This window comes from Schistocerca americana, chromosome 10 (genome assembly GCF_021461395.2).
Source record: "Schistocerca americana isolate TAMUIC-IGC-003095 chromosome 10, iqSchAmer2.1, whole genome shotgun sequence".
Lineage (NCBI taxonomy): Eukaryota > Metazoa > Arthropoda > Insecta > Orthoptera > Acrididae > Schistocerca > Schistocerca americana.
This window is the reverse complement of record NC_060128.1, coordinates 80,074,331-80,095,205: the sequence shown is the minus strand read 5'-3', so window position 1 is coordinate 80,095,205 and position 20,875 is coordinate 80,074,331. Positions and strand designations below refer to the sequence as shown.

Genomic DNA, 20,875 nt, shown 5'->3' with positions numbered 1-20,875 from the left:
GAAAGGCTCGAAGAAGTCCACCGAAGGCAAACAGTCTTCTCCTTTGCCGACTTGAAGATCCTGTTCGACGGTGTCGCCATGTGGTATCTTAGCTCGGCCGGCCTCTGTCTTACCGGTGTGCACCACCAACCGTTTTTCAGTGTTGGACTCCACAGACCAACTGCACAAACAAGCCATTGCTTCTGTGGACCCACGGAGCAGGATCCTCCTGCTTCTGTGCCCTGTGGTAAAGATTCTACACTGGCTGTCACTCGGGGGCTGCCGAGTTGACACCCTGCAGCTCTTCCTGCTCGTGACTGTCGTCCAATGGAACGTTTGTGGCCTTCGGTCCCACAAAGAGGATTACAGCTGTTTTTAGCATTGCAGCATCCCCTTGTACTCGGCCTTCAGGAAATGAAATTGCACCTTCACAACTGGCTTGAACTTTCACATTACTTACTGATTCGTTTTGAGCCTCCCCTGAGATCAGCATCCCACCTCGTGGGGGTGTCTTGCTGATCTTATGGGATGACATTTGTAGTCGACCCATCTCCACCGAGCGAGGTGGCACAGTGGTTAGACACTGGACTCGCATTCTGGAAGACGACGGTTCACTCCAACGTCCGGCCATCCTGATTTAGGTTTTCCGTGATTTCCCTAAATTGCTCCAGGCAAATTCCGGGATGGTTCCTTTGAAAGGGCATGGCCGACTTCCTTCCCTGTCCTTCCCTAATCCGATGAGCTCACCGTCTGGTCTCCTTCCCCAAACAACCCAACCCACCTCCCTGACTATCCACCTTAAAGATATTGCAGTTTGCCTTTTCCCTCTGTAACATTTATGTACCTCCGTCATTTGATGTCACCAGGGCAGTCTTCCTTCAGCTTATCAGGCAGCTACCTCCCCCATTTTTGCTACTTGGTGACTAATGTGCATAATCCCTTGTGGGGTTCTCCCAGGGCCTGTCAGAGAGGTGCCCTCTTGGCTGACCTCCTTACCAACTCTCTTCTACCTTAACAACGGAGCACTCACTTTCTTTTCTGACTTCTTGCACACCTATTCCCATTTGAACCTATTCTTTTGCACTTCCCAGCTTACCCACCATCTTGAGTGGTCTGTTCTTTTTGACACCTACTCGAGTGACCATTTCGCGTGTGCTCTGTTTGCCGACTCCTATCCCATCCGTGTGCACGCTCAAATGGCAGCTTACTAAGGCTGACTGGCCGCTTTACTCCTCCCAGGCGACCTTCGAAGAACGTGATTTCCCCAGTTAGGATGACACTGTGGACTATCTCACCAGTGTTATCCTTACTGCTGCAGAATGTTCAATTCCTCACTCTTCCTCTTTACTGCATCGTGTCCCAGTCCCTTGGTGGATTGCGGCATGCTGCAATGCAATTTGCACACGGAGACGTGCTCTTTGCGTTTTTAACAATCATCCTACAAAGGCAAACTGCATTCATTGTAAAGAGATGCGTGCAGTGTGTCATCGTGTTCTTTGGGATAGCAAATGAGCTATCTGGAATTCATTCACTAGTTCTTTTACTAGTTCCACCCCTTCCTCTGTCATGTGGGCCAAACTCGGACGGCTCCCTCTGACCGAAATCCATTCCCCCATTTCTGGCCTCACAGTAGCAGGCGATGTTATTGCTGTCTCCAACACCTTAGGCCACCATTTTACGGAAGTTTTGAACTCTTGGTACTATCACCCTGCCTCCCTCCTTCGGAAACGAGTGGAGGAGGCTCGGGCAATAATGTTTTCTTCCCTGAATGGTGAGTGCTACAATGCCGCTTTTACTACGGAGGAGCTTGACTGTGGTCTCAGTTCATCCTGATCCTTGGCCCCAGTGCTGGATGCCAACAACATTCAGATGTTGCAGCAACTTTATCTTGCGGGCAAGCACTTTCTGCTTAACATTTACAACCGCATCTGGACAGAGGGCAAATTTCCTGGATGCTGGCATGAAGCCACTGTTGTACCCGTACCTAAGTCTGGCAAGGACAAAAACCTTCCTTCTAGCTACCTCCCCCACCTCTCGTACCGCCTGTGTTTGCAATGTGATGGAACATATGATTCATGCCCGACTGGTATGGTGGCTAGAGTCCATCAATTTACTGACGAATGCACAGTGTGGATTTTGAGCACGGCATTCTGCAGTTGACCATCTCGTTACTTTGTCCACCTGTGTCACGAATGGTTTTCTGTGGAAATCACACTGTGGCCGTGTTTTTTGATTTGGAGAAGGCCTAAGACACCTGCTGGAGAATTGGTATCCTCTGTACTCTACACGTGGGGCTTTGATGGCTGCCTGCCCTGTTTCCTTCAGGCATTTTTTAGATCTAGTTTTCAAGGTGCATGTGGGTTCTGCCTTGTCGGACACCTTTATCCTGGGAAACTGTGTGCCTCAGGGTTCTGTCCTGAGTGTCACCTTCTTTGCTATCGCCATTACCCCATTAGTGTCTCTGGCTCACTTTTTGTCGACAAGTTTGCCATCTATTGCAGTTCGCCACAGACCTGTCTCACTGAGCAGTGTCTTCAGTGGTGTCTTTATTGCCTTTACTCCTGGTGTGTCAATAATGGCTCTCGCTTTTCCACTGACAAAACTGTCTGTATGAATTTTTTGGTGGTTCAAATGGTTTCTACCACCATCTCTACATCTTGGGCCTGCTGTCCTTTCATTCGTTGACATTATGAAATTCTTGGGGCTCATGCTTGATAGGAAACACTCTTGGTCCTCCCATGTATCTTACCTGGCAGCCTGCTGTACGCGGTTCCTCAGTGTCCTACATGTCCTCAATGGTACTTCTTGGGGTGCTGATCGAACCCCCCTCCTCCGTTTGTTCTGGTCCCTTGTCCGTTCGAAACTAGACTATGGGTGCTTTGTTTATGCGTCTGCAAGCCCATGCCTCTTAAGCCATCTCAACACTGTCCACCATTGTGGCATCCATTTGCCTTTTACACGGTTGAGTCTGTATGCTGAACTACCACTTTCTTACTGCTCTGACTTTCTCCTCAGCAGGTATGTATGTTGTTCATCTGCTTTGCGTGGCTACCCATCTTGTGCCTCCTTCTTTGATGATTCCTTTGATCATCGTTATGGGGCTCGTCCTTCTTCTGTTACCTCCTGGAGTCCACTTCCAGCACTTGCTGCGGTGGCTTTTCACTCTACTACCTGCACCTTTCTCGGTGGGTGTGAACCCTTCACCTCCTTGGCTTTGTGAAGTGGCCCATGTTAATCTTGGCCTCCATTCGCTTGCGAAGGACACTACTCCAGCCACGGTCTATCGCTTTCAGTTTCATGACCTTCGCGTGGAACTTCGCGATAGTACCTTTGTATACACTGATGACTCTCGGACTGCCCATGGGGTCAGGTGTGCCTTAGTAATTGGCACCCGTGTCTTTAGATAGTACCTTCCGGCACACTCCTCAGTATTTACAGCCGAGCTTTTCGCCTTGTATCAAGCAACGGAGTACATCCAGTGACACAGCCTTTTCAATTATTCTCTGCTCACTCTCAGTGCCCTTCAAAGCCTGTGTGCACTGTACACTGCCCGTACCTTAATGCAGTGGGTCCAGGAAAACTGTTGACTTCACTCTTGGTGGTGCCAGTATATTTCTGTGGGTTCCTGGTCATGTCGATCTGCCAGGAAATGAAGGTGCTGACACTGCCTACAAAGCTGCCGTTCTTGTACCTCAGCTTGCGAATACCTATACTCCCTGTGATGAGCTCTGTGTTGCTGTCTCTGTCTTTGTGTTCTATAGTTTTGACTTGGGCGCGTATGACCCCAGGTGTTTTTGCGCCCTAAAGCAAAATAAAACCAGCCTTTACTCTTAAATTATTTATGAACTTCATACATGGTAGGACTGCTCATTGAGTTTGTATGCAGGATGATTTGGCTGCTGCCTGAAACTGATGTTTGTTACACTGGGTGTGGTTGACAGACTCTGCAGCAATTTGGGACATGGAACAAATGCTGTGGCATTTGAGGTACACCTAAAATGCTGCGGAAATGCTGTCGCTGTGCTTTTTAGTGCATTAGAGCTGACAGTGGGAGGGTCTCTCTGGCCAGAGGTTTCGTGTGGCTACTGACTGCACAGCTTTCTACTAATGCCGTAGCTACTAATTGGCATTTCCCTCTATTGTGCACACCTGAGTCAGCGTGTGATGCCTTACCTGTTGTGTCCTTGAGTGATCTTCCTGGAAAGTCTGGACACAGGTATAGGGTGGATGTTCTGACCTTTGATAGATGAATTCTTAGGTAAGAGCCCCCTCGGAGAAATAGCTGGCAGGTCAAGAAGAAAGAAATCTGCAATCAACTTTTTCAGGGTTCCTTTTTAGATTAGAAGGTTCTGCTAATGAATATTGAATGCACAAATTGTAGCTGGTTTCAGCATAAGTGATGTCAGAGTACACAGCTTGTTCTAAATTCCTTTTAAATGGCTGACTGAACTGTTAATGGAAGCTAATATTGTGTGAGAGATGAAAAAACAGCTTAATATTTGGTATATCAGTTCCAAGGACTGATGGTGGTACTCTTGGTTTGGGTCAAGTGCAGGGCTTGAACCGAATGCCCAAGCTATTCAGCAAAGTTCTGTGATTTGTCTTGGCATCTGCTATTGGGTGAGAAATGTAGGGTCCCCTCTATAGGTCAGACATGCACAGCACACACAGTGTGTGGTGATTGCCTGAGCTGCTACCTTCCCAAATTGATGATTTGGTCCCTCTGTTAGGTGTTCAGGAGGTGTGATCTGAAGTGTGAACAATCATGCAAGGTGGGTGCACCTCCTTGTGAATGGGGCCTTCAGTTGGAAGGTGTGTAGCATTGTAGAAGCTGGCAATCATGGGGGTTTTCTCACAATGACCAATCATCATTATTGCAGTCTGTCTACCAAACCAGATATAAATGGAATGAAGCTCCTGATCCAGAGACCCTCTCAGCTGCACCACAGTTCCATGTGGTTTCACGTACTAAAGACAGTCGGTCCTTTGCAATGGTAAATCCGTTCCTAATTCAGAAAGGTGTTGATGCAGTTGCCGCCCCTGTAAAATCCTGCTTTCGTTTACACTATGGCACTTTGTTTTTGGAGACTACTTCTGATTCTGAAGTGCAACTGCATGCCAATTCACTTCTCCATGGCTGTCCTGTTCGTCTCGATGCCCGTAGAATTCTTCCTGTGGTGTTATTTACACTAGGCTGCTTGATGGTCTGACTGAGGCCGAAATCCAAATGTACCTCTCTGATCAGGGCGTCATTGCTGTCCATTGGTTGATGAAAAGGGTGGATGCTTCCTGAGCACCCACAAGAACTTTCTTATCACGTTTGGTAGTGGTACTTCCGTCAAAGATCAAATCTGGATATGAATTATCAGTCACAGTACATTCCGAACCAGATGCCCTGCTACCTGTGTCATTTGCAACCTCGTTCATGTGTTGTCAACATGAGAGTAACCTGTGGTAGGGATGCGCATGAGGGCAAAGGTCCGCCTCCTTCTCCCCCACTGTATAAATAGCAACGGCGACCAAGCTGCCTCATCTCGAGATTGGCCCACATATGTCAATGGTGGGCTGTCAAAGAGATTAAAGGAAAAAGTACCTTACCCAGTCACTTGCAAGTTATTAACGAGTTGCAAACCCTGCGTTCTACTGTCTGGCACTTACAGTACTGTGTTCTTGCTATGTCTCACTCCATGAAGAAAATGGCCATGCAGACATGTGATCTCAAATTCAGCTCTGATGTTGTGAAATTGCCCAATGTCAAGGTTGCATTGCTGTCTCCTTGTTCAGCTGTGCAAGCCATCAGTCTCGAATGGTCCGTTCTGACACAACTCGAGTGGTCATTTGCTGTGTGCTCTCTGCTTGCTGACACCTACCCCACCTCCGTACACACCCAGATGGCAGCTTGCTAAGGCCGATTGGAAGCTATACTACTCCCTGGCAAACTTCAATGAACAAGATTTCCCCAGTTATGATGACCAGGTGGAATATCTTATAAACATTATCCTTACCCCAGCAGAATGTTCCATTCTTTGCACTTCTTCTTTACCGCACCGTGTCCTAATCGCTTGGTGGATTGAGGTGTACCACCACACACACACAGAGATGTGCTCTCCTCGTTTTTAACTGTCATCATATGACGGCAAACCGCATTCATTGTAAACAAATGGGTGCACGGTGTCGTCGCGTTCTTTGGGAAAGCCAAATAGCTAGCTGGATTTAGTTTGCTAGTTCTTTTAGCAGTCCCACTTCCTCTTCCGTTGTGTGGGCCAACCTCTGACGGCTCTCTGGGACCAAGATCTATTCCCCAATTTCCAGCATTATAGTAGCAGATGTCATTGTGGACCCCATTGCTATTTCCAACACCTTGGACTCCCATTTTGCGGCAATTTCGAGCTCCTCCCACTATCACCCTGCCTTCATCCATTGGAAATGGGTGGAGGCAGCTTGAGCTTCTCAGAATTGAGTGTTAGTGTGGCTATGGGGAAGTTAGATCATGCTCTCACTTCACCACGATCCTCTGCCCCAGGGCCAGACACTGTTAACATTCAGATGTTGCAACACCTTTCTGGGCAGGCACTTTCTGCTTAATACGTGCAACCACATATATGCAGAGGGCATGTTTTGCAAATGCTGGAGTGTAGCCACTGTCATACCCGTACTTAAGCCCGGTAAGGATAAACACCTTCCTTTTAGCCAATGCCCCATTTCTCTCACCAGCTGAGTTTGCAAGGTGATGGAATGCGTGATTCTTGCCCAGCTAGTGTGGTGGCTCAGATTCACAATTTAATAATGACTACACAATTTAATAATGACTGCACAGCGTGGCTTTTGAGTGTGCCATTCTGCAGTTGAGTCTTCTCCCTTTGTCCACCCATGTCACGAATGGTTTTCTGCAGAAATCCCTGACTGGCCATGTTTTTCGATTTGCAGAAAGCCCAAGACACTTGCTGGAGGACTGGTATCCTCCGTACACTCTACACGTGTGGTTTTCTTCAGGAATGTTTAGGACAGTTTTCAAGGTATGTGTGGGTTCTGCCTTGTCGGGCACTATTATCCAGGAAAACGGTGTGCCTCAGGGCTCTGTCCTGAGCATCATCCTCTTTCCTATTGCCATTAAACCTATAATGGCCTGTCTCCTGGCAGGCATATCTGGTTTCCTTCTTGTTGACGATTTTACTATTTATTGCAGTTCTCCATGGACTTGTCTCCTTGAGCAGTGTCTTCAGTGATGTCTCAATCGTCTTTGCTCGTGGAGCATCGACAGTGGCTTTCATTTTTCCACTGGAAGAACCGTTTGTGAGAACTTCTGGTGGCAGAATTGGTTTCTTCCACTGTCTTTACATTTTGGGCATGTTGCTCTTCCATTTGTTGAAACTAAAAATTCCTGGGGCTCATGCTCAATTGCAAACTTTCTTGGTCCTCAGACGTGTCTTACCTGGTCCCTCAATGTCTGCATCCTCATTGGTACTTCCTGGGGTGCAGATCGAAGCACCCTCCTCTGTTCGTACCAGTCCCTTGTCTGTTCAAAACTAGACCATGGATGTTTCGTTTATGCTTCTGCACGAACGTCCCTCTTACACAGTATCAATACTATCCTCTGTCGTGGCATCCGTCTGGCCACTGGCAACTTGTACACTAGCCCAGTTGAGTGTCTGTATGCAGAAGCTGCTGAACTACTGCCGTTACCTTCTCCTCGGCAGATATGTGTGCCTGTTGTCTGACATGTGTGTCCACCCAACCTATGCCTCCTTTGATGACTCGTCTGATCACCAGTTAGTGGTGCATCCCTCTTCTTTGTTACCACTTGGAGTTTGCTTTCAGCTCTTGCTCTGATAGCTTAGCTTCACACTACCTGCCACTTTCGTGGTAGGTGTGAATCCTTCACCACATTGACTTCATGCAGCAGTCTGTGTTCCCCGTGGCCTTCATTCACTTCCTAAGGACTCTACTCCAGCCTCACTCTGTTGCCTTCAGTTTCACAACTTTCACATGGAATTTCGCGATAGTACTGTTGTATATACTGATCGTAATGTAGGGTGTGCCTTCGTCATTGTTTTTCGGTATTGGCTTCTGGAACACTGCTCAGTATTTACAGCAGAGCTCTTTGCCCTGTATTAGGCCATGCAGTACATCTGGCGACACAGGCTTCTCAATTGGATCGTCTGCTCGCCATCTGTGACTTTCAAAACCTCTGTGTGATGCACATCGTCCATCCCTTAGTGCAACGGGTCCAGGAAAGCTGTATTTGCTTACTCTTGATGGAGGCACTGTGGTGTTTATGTGGGTTGCTGCTGACGCTTACCTCAGCCTGGTAGTTCTTACACTCCCTCTGATGATCTCTTTGTTGCCATGTGTATGAAGGTGGTGTCACTTTGGTGTCACCAATGGTCCTCCCTTCATGGGAACAAGCTCTGGATTATTGAGCCTCTCCCAACAAGTTAAACCACCACCTGTTGCCCCTCTGCCACAAGGGAGATAATGTTAACTAGGTTGCATATTGGGCACTGTCTTTTTAGCCATCGCTATTTAAGTGGTGGTCCCCCACCACTTTGTGCTCATAGCACTGTGCTCATTGTGTCCAACTCTTAATTGTCCACCATTTCCTGACGGAATACCCTTTTTTTCAACCAATTATGTTCCTATTTGTTTGCTGGCTGAATTTTGGCAGTTACAGTGAACGACATGTGGGCTGTCGACCACATTTTACTTTTTATTCATTGTAGCAATATGGCAATAGCCATTCACTTTTTAGTTCAGGACCTCTGTTTATGGCATATTGTATAGACATTTCTCCACATCCCTGTTTTTAGCTGTCTTTCCTTCCGTTGGCTGGGATTGGTGTGTAGTGGTTTTTAACTCCTCTCTTTATCTTCGTGTTCTACAGTTTAGACATCAGTGCTTGTGACTCTAGTTGTTTCTGCACCTTAAAACAAAAACAAACAAACCAAATGAATAAATTTTGAACTTGGATATTGTTATGTTATGGTTAATGACTTCCTTGTAGAGTTAGATACAACATTCTTGACGTACTGAAATGTTCCACTGTGAAAGAAACTCTGGGAAGTGCAGTAACATTGAGGATTGACCTTCAGTGAAGGCACTGGTACTTGGCCCTCGGTGTAAATAAATTTAACATACTGAACTTAAACAAGCATCCATTACTGTTAGGTTACACAATTCATAACAATTTGAAAAAGTAACTATAAATTTCTTGCAGTATGTGTTCAGGGGTACCTAAAACTAGTTGAAGGAAAAGCTTATATAAATTTCAGTTAACAGATTCTAGAATATTGCTCATTTATCTGGGAGAGTTAGTTGTCTATGTGTGTTATGGAGATGCTCATCCAACTTTAGTGGCAGCCATTGAGAGGCATTGTGCATTGCAGTGTGTTTACTGTCAAAATTTGGAGACCAAATTTTCTGAAATTCACTGCAAATAATACAGGTACCAGCATTATTGTTAGGTCAAATAGAATTACGTACTAAATCGTGTTCTGGAGAAAAGTTACCCTTGGTTCACAATAGTTTGCTTCTTAACCCATTTGCTGGTATGTGTGCCTTTCCTGTTACAGTGGCCCTCAGGTGTTCTGGGTGCGTGTGTATGTGGCCCACTTGGGTTTTTCTACTATGCTAACGTCATCTGAATGCATCGTGAACAGACAACCTCTCACTTCTGCGGATGAGCTATTTCCATGTTTCAGTGAAAAAAAAAGTTTATAGAGTAGTCATCATACAACTTAATGTGCCTCATTACGTGCTATAGTTTGCAAAAACCTCATTTTGACACCTTGAATTAGTCGAGGTAGACAATTGTTGTGGCTACAGGATTCACAGTGCCAAAAGACATGAATGGGTGCATCATGTGCTACCATCCTTTGGACATAAAAACCCAGTAACGTGAGAACAGAGGTATCCTCCTGCTCTCAATTTTAATAAAATTTCAATACATTATCTAAATTTCATTTACTGCAATGTATGAACTAAAATCAACCATATGCAGTCTATACAGTGTGTTTTTACCTTTGCGAACTCATTAAAATTTTGTACAATGTTTTGATGACAAGGGGATGACAGGCAGATTTAGCTACAGTTTTCATTAATTGTTCTGGGTAGATGCCCAGAAGATTACAAGTCATAAGCTGTGGCTTTGTTAGCAGCATAAAGTTTTGAGTTTCTAGTATGCATATTGTTGAAAACTTGATATGGAAAAATCGTATAGTAGATCTGTTTAGTGTCAGCTGCTTGTGCCATAATTGCCAACTTTGGAAATATAGAAGGCAGTTAAAATATTTTGCATGTTTTCATTCACTGATGCCTAAGGCACAAGTTTTCATACAATATCAGCACACAGAATGTGTTTGTATTTATGTAAAGAAAATGAGCAAATATGTAATATCACAAAAATATTACTTAATGTATAACACAACTATTTTTATTGAAATCAACTTCGTAACCTACTTTATCTTAATATGCATTTAAATGTACTAGAAACACGTTAACAAAGAAGATATGTTGTAAAAATATGTCTAAACTGTGCTAATAAAAGAATTATTTTCTGTTGTGTGTTTACTGAAATGTCCATCTTCACTTAAATTACTAAGGCATCTACCCTACCCTACCCTACCCTACCCTACTCGGTCCCTACCTTACCCTCCAGTCTGAATTGCAGAGAACAATGAAGTACTTCTCCAAATTATCGGCACTTGTAAAATGCTGCCGATCAGAAATGTTTTTATAAGAGCAAAATGATCTCTCCTCATTACAGGACATTAATGGTGCAAATTTTGTATTGTGACATATTCTTGGACAAGAGTTCACCTGAGTATCTTCTTCTGCTTTGAGGGTTTTGCAGATAGCTCTTAGCTGCTTTGAGGGTTTTGCAGATAGAAGCTCTTAGCTGCTAGAAAATTTGAGTATTCCTGATAAGAGCAAAAAGAATTAAGACAGCCTGGAAACTTTTTGCTGCAAAATTGTAACTTCTGTTCCCTACTCTTACCAGGTCCTCTTTCCTTCCTAGTATTAAATGATTTACATAAATCTTTCCTTTGGTGTTACTTTTGAATATAATGAAATTGACCTTTTCATCAAAAATATTCAGTGTTGTGGATTTTACTGTGGATTTTAGTTACCGTCTTGATAGCTGTAAAAGAGTAATTGATTTTTCAGTAATGCGTGGCATCTGTTGTGCAGTCGAGTGCACTAAAGATTAAGTTTCTTAGCAGCCAGCATAAGAAACAGCCTGTGTAGTAATGTAGCTTTGGAAAATTCTTGATGCTGTTATTGAAGAGCAAGTCAGATGAATGATTCTGAACAGCTGATAGCCTGTGCCGGTAGGGCAAGTGCCACAAATTTTCACTTTTCACAAAAGAGAATCTGTTCATTCCAGAAGACAGTGTTTTTAAACAGGGATTGCACACTACTACCTAGCACTCAAAATCCCAAGTCTTCTGCTTGCTTCACTTTGTATCATAATTACTAGGAGAGGAAAGATGAGCATAATATTCACTTCAGATATGGGAAAAATTTTACCTTTTAAGATGACAATTATTTCATAAAAACATTTTTCTCAGTTCTCAACACTTGCAGTATACATTTAGCTTCTTACAAGAGCATATACTGACAAAAAAATTAATATTTTCTTATATCTCGCAGCAATGGCTGCTGTTCTTTTTTAACAATAGTACACCACCTTTGAAAATACGTCTGTCTGTAGTCAAGCCTACTATTGGAAGGAAAAAATCATTAGTAAAGTCACAGAATACCCAAGTGTGTTAAAAATCACGGAACACTAACAAGCCAATGATGTTGTTTACAATTCTGTGCTCTCGCAGGTGAAAGCGATCATTCAGGTTATGAAGTGATACTATAAAGCGGAAATCGAATAGTCTGCACATCTTATCAAAACAGTGTGAAACGTATTCACTCTTGTTTGCCTAATGTCGCCTGTCACAGTCCAATTGGATTTGACACTCAATAATTTCAAGATTTCTTTAAAGGGACCCTGATAGTCTAGTGCTCTGGGAAACTCCTCACTTCAGCAAAATGCCTTAGTTGTACAGAAGATGGAGAGGTCTTTTTAAGCAACTGAGATTGTCCTTAACGTGAATTTCTTTGACCCCTCTAACACTGTCCCAGTATTTGCGAGCCTGTGCTATAACCCTGCTACAAGTGGATGCAAGTCAGCTGCATACCTCCAGGAGCTCAGACCCACAATAATGAATACCGAAATTATGGCTACAACTTCCTCTTATAGAATGCAGGCCCACATGTCAGCCTTGGTGTTGAAACATTTGTTTAAAATCAAAGGCTATTGTAAGATGTTCCTCAGGATTTTCCTTAGCTAAGTTGTCCAGCAGATGCTTTGGAATGATATAGGTCCCTTTCAATTTTTAATCTTCTAATCATATCTTCAAAATTGGTCAATTGTGCATTTTGTATTTCAATTTGAAATTCATCACATACATGACATGTCTGAACGAGGTGATTCAAAACCAATATTAAAATTAAGGTTAAAAAATCTCAATTTTGAAACTTTTACTTGTGGTGAATTTGTTCTTCACAATATTTCAATAGTGCTACTGATACAATGAAGAAATAGACATGTCATGGCAGAGAGAGATCTGTGAGCAGCTATAATGAGTGGCATACTTAGGTATATTATTTGTGAAGTTGTGAACCGTCTGAACTGCTTCTGGTGAAATGTTCCTTGATTTATTCCCCATTTTTCCTGGAAACAAAGGAAAAGAATAAAAGTAATTTTAAAGATAAATGCCCAGGACAGAGAAATTTAGTAAATTTATGTTTGAATATGATACTCAAAGGAAAAACACTGAATAAATAAGTAGAATAGAACAATTATGGTTTTTCTGGGTAGCAAGAGTAAATTAATCTTTAACTACCTCTTCTCTCTTTTGGAGAAGTGGATTGTCCATCACATGAGTGTTTTTGTAAGCTCTTAAGACGTCCTTGATTGTTCTGAAGCCCATGCACACTTGAAAATGCTTCTCTGCGTACCAAAATATAATAGCCATTAACCTTATCCTGGTACAAAAAAGTAACCATTTGCCATGAAACTGTGCTTTTCCTTTCCTCTGGGTACCTAAAAGACTAATATATATTAATCAAAATAATATTTTGTTTATAAAAGGTACATGATGTAAAAAATTTATTTCAGATTTTCGTTAATTATAGTGATCTCCTTTGCACTGGTTTCGTCTTAATATAACTCAGAAGGTAATTAATTGGGCAATTGAAATCCCCCATATCCCAAAAAGAATGGATTATCTGCTCTACACATTCATGAATTTTGCTGCAACACTTGTTTTTATATGTACATCCAGAACCTCAAATTTTAGCACCAACAGTTCGTCCTGTTTTATCAGATATGCACTCTGCCAGAATTTCTAGGTCATTTACATTTTTCCCTTTTCCAACTGCACATTTTTTTCCCTGTCTTCAGGTTCTTTTAGTAGGTGATACTTCGGGAGACCTTTTACATTCTTCAGCATCCTAAGCCAAACAAAATATTCAGAATGAGAAAGACCAAAGCCACTTTAACACGTATAACATACCTGAATATGTTATACAAATAGCCTTACAATATTAAAATTACCGATAATGCAGTAATTGATAGAAGTATAATTTGTTCATGATTCACACATACAAATTTTAATTAGTGAATATATAATAGTTATAATTATGCAATAATATTTTACTGATACAGTCCTAAGCCTCAATGTTTTTAAAATAAGTAATTTGGACTTACCATGCCATTTTCGGATGAATATTCATCAGGGGCACAATAACTGCTTACACTGGACGAATAATCTTCTTCAGAACTGGTCATTTCTGTTTCAGAATTTTCTTTTTTTTTGTTACGCTTGGAAATAACCTATTCTTTGCAAGTGCCATTTTACTGTGAGTTGTCACACATGAAAAAGACTACTTCCTCACTGTATAACAACAAGTGTGAACTGCTCTGCCATCCAGTGAGTGAAAGTTAAAATATTTTCGAGTAGCTTCCTCTGTTGAACAGAAATTGAACTAACACAATAACCTATTTTCAGAAAAATGTGGCTTTGGACTATATCATTCTCACCCTTTCAATTAGTTATTGCCAGAGAGCATTATCTTTGGTAGATGTTTGTTATATTTTGAAATACAACAAACACCTACCAAAGATAATGCTCTTTGCCAATAACCAATTGAAGGCTCTGAAGCCAAATAGTTTTTGTAGTTACGGTATTGTCTGTACAAAAGTTAAATAATGTAAGTGATTGATGTCATTGTCTTCCCCATTGTTCTACGTTTAGTAGGTTGCTTTTTGGTTATTTACTGACACTTCAATGTTTTAACAGCATTTAGTAGCTAAGTTGGAACTCCTTTCTTTTCCATTGTTTCCCTTAGCATATAAAGATTAAAGTGTGTTGAATTTCTTGGTTTTCCGATTGTACTAAATGTAAAACCGGGGTAGTATCTTGGTTATTTAATAACATATTTCCGAGACAACATTTAATCTGTTGCTGATATTTTGATGTAGATTTGTACCCACAAGTTAAGTAAGCTGGTATGTCAGTAATCGTCGCACACATTTGTTTCCTTTTTTAAATGTTGGCATAGCAAGGTCTTCATTCCAGTTATGGAGCACTGCCTTCTGTCTTCTTAACGGAGAAGTTGCATCATTATTCTGTCCTGTATTAATAATCTGTACTGACATCTCTTCCAAAACTTACAAAACTTAGCATTTAGCTTTCAAATCCGCACAAGGGGCATGCTCCATGGTCATAATGTCCCTTTCTGTAGTTGCTCTCCAAATTTCTTAATAGTATTTTTCACATGCTTTTATTGATATTGCACTATCAAAGGAATACCTTGCCTTCCTTGTTTCTGTTGTGAAATTCAGTTATTTAATTAGCTTTATCTTGATGTACATGAGATCATTCACAGTTTATCTGATATGTTTCCCCAGCTCGCTATTTTCGTTATTCTATACTGTTGCACTTTGATATTCTGTTTATCCTCAGTCTTAAACTTTTTAAATATTTCAGATAAGCTTCTTTTTGGCATCATCATTCAGTATTCCTAGCCTGTTCTTTATACATAATTTTACCTGCTTTCCAGATGCTTTATGTGGTGGAGATGCCGTATACATGCTGTTTCATACTACTTCTCAGATAACTATTGGAGTTGTTATACCAAGATCTAACGCTTTATCTCTTTCATGGTTTACTTTGAAGGTTTTGTTTGTGGAATTAGGTTTTGGCTTAAAGAGAAGATCCCATTGTTGTTGGCATATTAATTTTGATTTTGTGAAAGAAAATTATTTGCTCTGATACTTGCATCTGGTGTCTTTGACATTAGTGAAAGACACCAGATGCAAGTATTAGCTGCAGTTTACTTATTTGCTACAGTATATTGTGTTAAGAATTTGGTTTCTCTTTGTGCCCATGTGAATTGAATTAGTGTTTGTGTATACAGAGAAGTTATTGGCAGTTCTAAAGTAAGTTGTAAGCTTCAGTCTGTGTGATATATCTGTTGCTGTTACATATTGTTTCACCATCTATATTACTAAAACACTGTCCTGGAACCTGGTACGTGTTGCAGCAGGGGCAACAAAAATAGATTTTTCAATATTTAATGTAATTATTTATGAAATTTAAAATGCTGTCAAAATCTACCCATTCAGAGATGTAATTTTGTGTTAGAAGTTTAATACTAAAAGACAAGTATTACAGTTAGAATCCGCTTGTTTGTCATTAGGCAGCATAACTGATGGCGTACAAATGCATAGCCCTCATCCATCCAGTACCTGAGAGTGAGAGCACTCAAGGACTTCCAATAAAGATTCCATTCCTTATGAAACTTTTTCTCACTGATAGCTCTGCAAATGATCAAAGGAAAAAAAGTTACCACTTACTACATTTTGCTGTTTGTGCAGTAAAGCTTCAGCATCAGGCATGAGTCTAATTTATTACTTCTTCACTACTACTAATTCTATTCACAACACATGCTGCATCACTGAATGTACCTGCAAACTTGTGTCATTGTAAGACACGTATCTCAGACAATACTATGTAATAAACATTGAGATGCATCTTATGCTAAAATGGGTCGCAAATTACCCAGTTTATATTCATCCATAGTTTCGTATTGAGGGCACCCACGATTTCCAACCTTTAGATACCTCTTCTTACATACATGCTTAGTGACAAATGTTCACCACATTAACTCATGTGTAAAGTGATTCTTTCAAGAGTTGAGGTTTACCGTTTTTTTTCCAAAAACATCATTTAGTTTTTATGTATTATGTTTGTAGTTCTTCATAAACTGCTGCCATTTCCTTGTTGAAGTGCGTGAACACCTACTACACCCCCACCCCCACCCCCGTTTTAATATGTATGTAAACTGTGTTATTCTTTCACTAATGCATGGTTATGAAAGTTATTTTTCCATGCCTTCATTATGCATTTCAGCTGACAACCTCCTGTCTTTATCAACCTGGCTACAAAACATGTAGTAATCTTTACATTACTCTGACACCCATATCTTCTTTTTAGTATCTGTGATCACTACTGGTTTGACTTGTAATTCCGACTGTTCCTTGGTGATTCCCCTTGCTGTCTCAATCTTTAATGTATCTTCAATATCAAATTATTTGAACATTTTTTGTTGCTGTGATAGACTTCTTTCAATCGACGTGACTAGTAGCATAAATGTCCTTTGGTTAGTTCACCAGTGTTATGGAAGGTAGGAAGAGGTGTCCAAAAACCACTTAGTATTAATATTTTATGCAATTTTAACTTGCGTAGTTCAATAAATTTTGGATTTTCAGATAATTGAATTTATTATAAAGTTTTTTGTTTTGTTCGTATCCAGTTTTAGCATTATACATTATACTTGAGAGAGAGAGAGAGAGAGACGGGCGGGGGCGGGGGGGGGGGGGGGGGGGGGAGTGAAATTGTATGCTGATTGGCTGTCACAAAGGGGGGGGGGGGGTGGAGTGAAATTGTTTGCTGATTGGCTGTCACAATGAGAACCGTATCTGGAAAGAAAGGTAATAGGTTATGAAATAAGGGTTCTTTGTAATCTGACATGAATGAAACTGTCCGAGTAAATTGACATGTAGGGCTCTACTTACAGTCATTGCTGTTGAGTTCTGGGATATGTATAGTGGTCATTTTGTTGAATATATTCATAGTTAATTCAATTTTAAAGAATCTTACAAATGTTTGAGAGCTAACATTCACACAGATGTAACAGTGAAAGTTCTAACAATAACAAAAATTACCTCTTCTGGACAGTCTGCTATGGACTTTTAGAAACGGATAATTAATTAAAATTGGCATCTGGAACAAATACATAGTACTATTAAAAGTTTCAAGAAAGTATACTATCAGCTTCAATCCAAATAATGTAACATTTTTATTTGTATGGTGTCGGCATGTCAGTGCTTCGTTAGAAGTGTAAAAATAAGTTTGCGTACGAGTGAAAATCCTCATTTGCATTGGATATTTCATGCAATATTTTGTCTCCAGAATTTGCTTAAAAACGTGAATGAAAACAAGGTAGCAACTTGATGTGTTTAAGTTATTGCACATAAATGTTAATTTCTACTTACCTTAGTGTTACTTTGTTGCAGAAATCTACCGCATTGTTTCCCAGAAACAGATCCCAGACAGCCCCGATGAGGACAACACTCCCTCGGGCAACATGAAGCCGATCCACGTGGAGCCTACGGACGAGAGTAGTGCGGCGGGTGCGAAGCGTGCCTGTTGCACTCCGTAGGTGTATCTCCCGCCTCGCCCGGCTCCCGAGGTGCAGTCGGAGTCAGGTTCCCACCTCGAGTGTGCCTCTCTCTCTGTCGCAACACGAGAGCGGGAAGACGTGGAAGACTTTTGGGGGGGGGGGGGAGAGGGGGCTTGGGATCTACAGTGCTGGGGCAGAAAACACCAGTCTTCGTCAGGGTGACATTCCTAATTGCGTAGCGTAATCCCACTTTAGCCGCTCGTGTGCCCGATGTCCGGCTAGGTGGTCTCGTAACTTATTTATCGATGCACCCGAGTAATTTAGAGGTCTTTCTGGTTTTCATTTTAGATTTACTGTATTGTTGAATTTCTATTTCTGCAGGAACTACTGATTTTCCCTTTCTTTTACTTTTAAAAAATGTGAGTAATGTGAACAAAGTTATGTTAGTTGTATTATTTACTCGTACTGTTATAGTTTAGATTGGAAAGAGTAACAGACAAACTGACATTTTTAGTTTTACATGTCATTCACTCGTTTTTTTCCTCTGTTCTCGTGTGATATTAAAATAATAGTAGAGCCGCAAAAAATACTTCGGCAGAATGAATTGCTGAACACTGTACTTTAAACGTGGGTCAAGGAAACTGAGAACAGGTCGGACTTCAAAAGTTGAGAGCTTTCAACATTAAATAAATGGTTGTAAGAGGTAATAGTCTAAATAATACTAAGGCACGTAAGTTGTTTGATGATTGTAAATTGAGATGATGTGAATTCCATTTTTTAAAAAGTTATTGTGGTTGCTAATAGACTTGGGGGGGGATTGGTGAACTGTATATTGAGAAATGACATTTTGAAGGGGGAAAGAGAGAGACATTAATTTGCTATTTTTTAAGCTTTGGGTGGCACCCTGTAAGTGCCAGACCGTGATGTGACCCAGTGAAGGAGCCATTCCCCCTAGATGAGAATTTTGTTTTGCCTGGTGCCATGTACTTTCTGCTGCAAATGCACCTTGCACCGCTGTCTTGACTTGTCTGTCTCGCCCGTGGGTGACTGATCACCCCTGTGGCACTGGTTGCTTTACTCGACGTGAGCTGCTTTTTCAAACACCTGTGCTGTGCTCGTTCTTTATTATTATAATTATTATTATTATTACTATACATTATATATGAAAAAATATATATACTTTTTCCTGAAGTGTTACTGCTGATATATTATGAAGGTGTCCTTACGTTGTAAATTTGAAAGTATGGCCATAATAAATTTACTTATTCAGTAGTGTTTCATATCTGGTGGTTTGAATGGTAATTATTTCTCCGTCAAGTGTGTTTCCTTACACAGACCCTCATTGTGGGTGGGATAATCATCAGATAGTATGTACCTGAAACATAAAAATATCTTACTGTTTTCAGCTGGGTATGGCAACTAATGCTGTTCTTATTTTTGCACGATTGACTTTGTAATAGCAATTACAGGCAGTGACAAATAGTTTCAGCATGTTTAAATCACATTGGACAAGATTCAATTTGAACTGCATATACCAACTTGAATTGTGGAACAGATTAAGTACTTCAAATTAAAAACAAATGTTTTAAACTTTGCCTAATCTTTTTAAACTAGAAAGCATTTTTTGCCAAAGGTCATGGGTCAGTTTGTCACTACATACTGAAAGTAAATAACAAATATGTGACCACTCTTGAAGGTAAGAGTATATGTTACTGCCTTGACTGGTTATGCTGGTACATGATGAAATATATGGGGAAAAATAAGGGAACAAATATGCCTGAAAATGAAAGCATTGATTCCATCTTGTCACAGATGGTTTTGTTTTTCCCACTATGCTCCTTAATCTAAAGGATTTCCCAATTTTCTACTCCAGATTGTTGCCAGGTGCTAGGGCTTGTTTTGGGCAGACAGCAGACGTAGGTTGTGAAGTCTAGCTCACAATAATGAGAGTCTAGATGCACTGCATATGGTATCTAAAAGATCTTTACTGCTCAGGAAGTTTTCTCTAGACTTTTAGGTGGTTGTTCTGTACCACCTGTGTTCTTTGTTATGTTCCATCTTGCACCATTCTGCATTTTCGGTCTTATTTTGCTTGGTGTGATTTAAGCTAGCGTATAAACTTTGTCCTCTTGACAGTTCATTTCTTACTTTGAATATTTGAAAAAAAAAAAAAAAGGAATATTAAATACAAAATAAAATTAAAGTTCACATAATTATTTTAAATTTACTGATCTTATTAATTTTCAGTTTGCTTCATTGCTTTGAAAATGGGAATGAGGAACCGAGTAAGTGCAGAGTTGTGTGTGGTCCTCCAGTTACTGTAGCGGCCTAGGTGCCCTTGAAGTTCGCACTGTACTTCCCTTCACTTCACTTCACAGAACAGTCTCCTGCTTCTGGTCACTAGGCTCCGGAGATTTCACTGATACAGTTCCTTATCCTAGTCCAGTTTCGTTAAAAAACAGCATTCAACAAGAGTTTCTTCTTCTTCAGCCACTCCAAGGTTAGGCATAGGGCCTGTTCCGGTCTCACTATCTCATCCTCAGTATTCTCACACTTCTTTTGCCCCATGGTTTATAATCCATTGCTAATTTATGAAGTCTTTGTGACAACATATGAATTACATGTTCTCTTCAGTTTTCTTTGTAGATGATTGCCTTTTGTATTATTGGTTGTATCCCTGATTCTTCCCTTATTACTCCATTTCTTATTTTGTCTTAACTAGTGCAGCCTTTCACAGATATTAGAAATTCCATTTCTGTTTGCCATAAATCATTCTTTCTCAGTGTCCCAACTTTCCACCCCATGTTATGAAATGTTTACTGCGTTGAGTTTATTAAATTTCAGCTGTCTTTCCTTCCTGGTTTTACCCTTAAGTGTTTTCCTTATTGTGCCACGTATACGCTTGTAAGTATTAGTTTTTCCTGTTTATTCATATCTTGATCATATGATGTGTTACATCTTAAAATACTTCATTGGGCTACATTTTCAGTCTGTTTTATTATTGAGGACTATTTTTGTTCATACTGGGTGAATATTTAAAAAGGCAATGGTTTGATTCGAGTTTTAATTATAGATATAGTTGGATTGTAGTGTGCACTCCCCATTTATTTTATGTAATGCCAAGTGGCGGTAGAACACACATGAAAGGAGGTTC

At 40.9% G+C, this 20,875-nt stretch overlaps 1 protein-coding gene across 2 annotated transcripts in view; it reads left to right on the top strand.

Annotated features, from left to right (window-relative positions):
* Nucleotides 1-19,003, top strand: part of LOC124552723 (ras-related protein Rab-11A) — a 44,630-nt gene extending 25,627 nt beyond the window's left edge. The window contains exon 5 of one of the 2 annotated variants that reach the window (XM_047127063.1): nucleotides 17,615-19,003. In XM_047127063.1, coding sequence (XP_046983019.1) covers nucleotides 17,615-17,760 — 146 coding nt within the window. In that variant the 3' untranslated portion in view covers nucleotides 17,761-19,003. The remainder of the gene's footprint in view (nucleotides 1-17,614) is intronic. The other variant, XM_047127064.1, reaches the window with a different exon arrangement.
* Nucleotides 19,004-20,875: the final 1,872 nt, after the last annotated feature.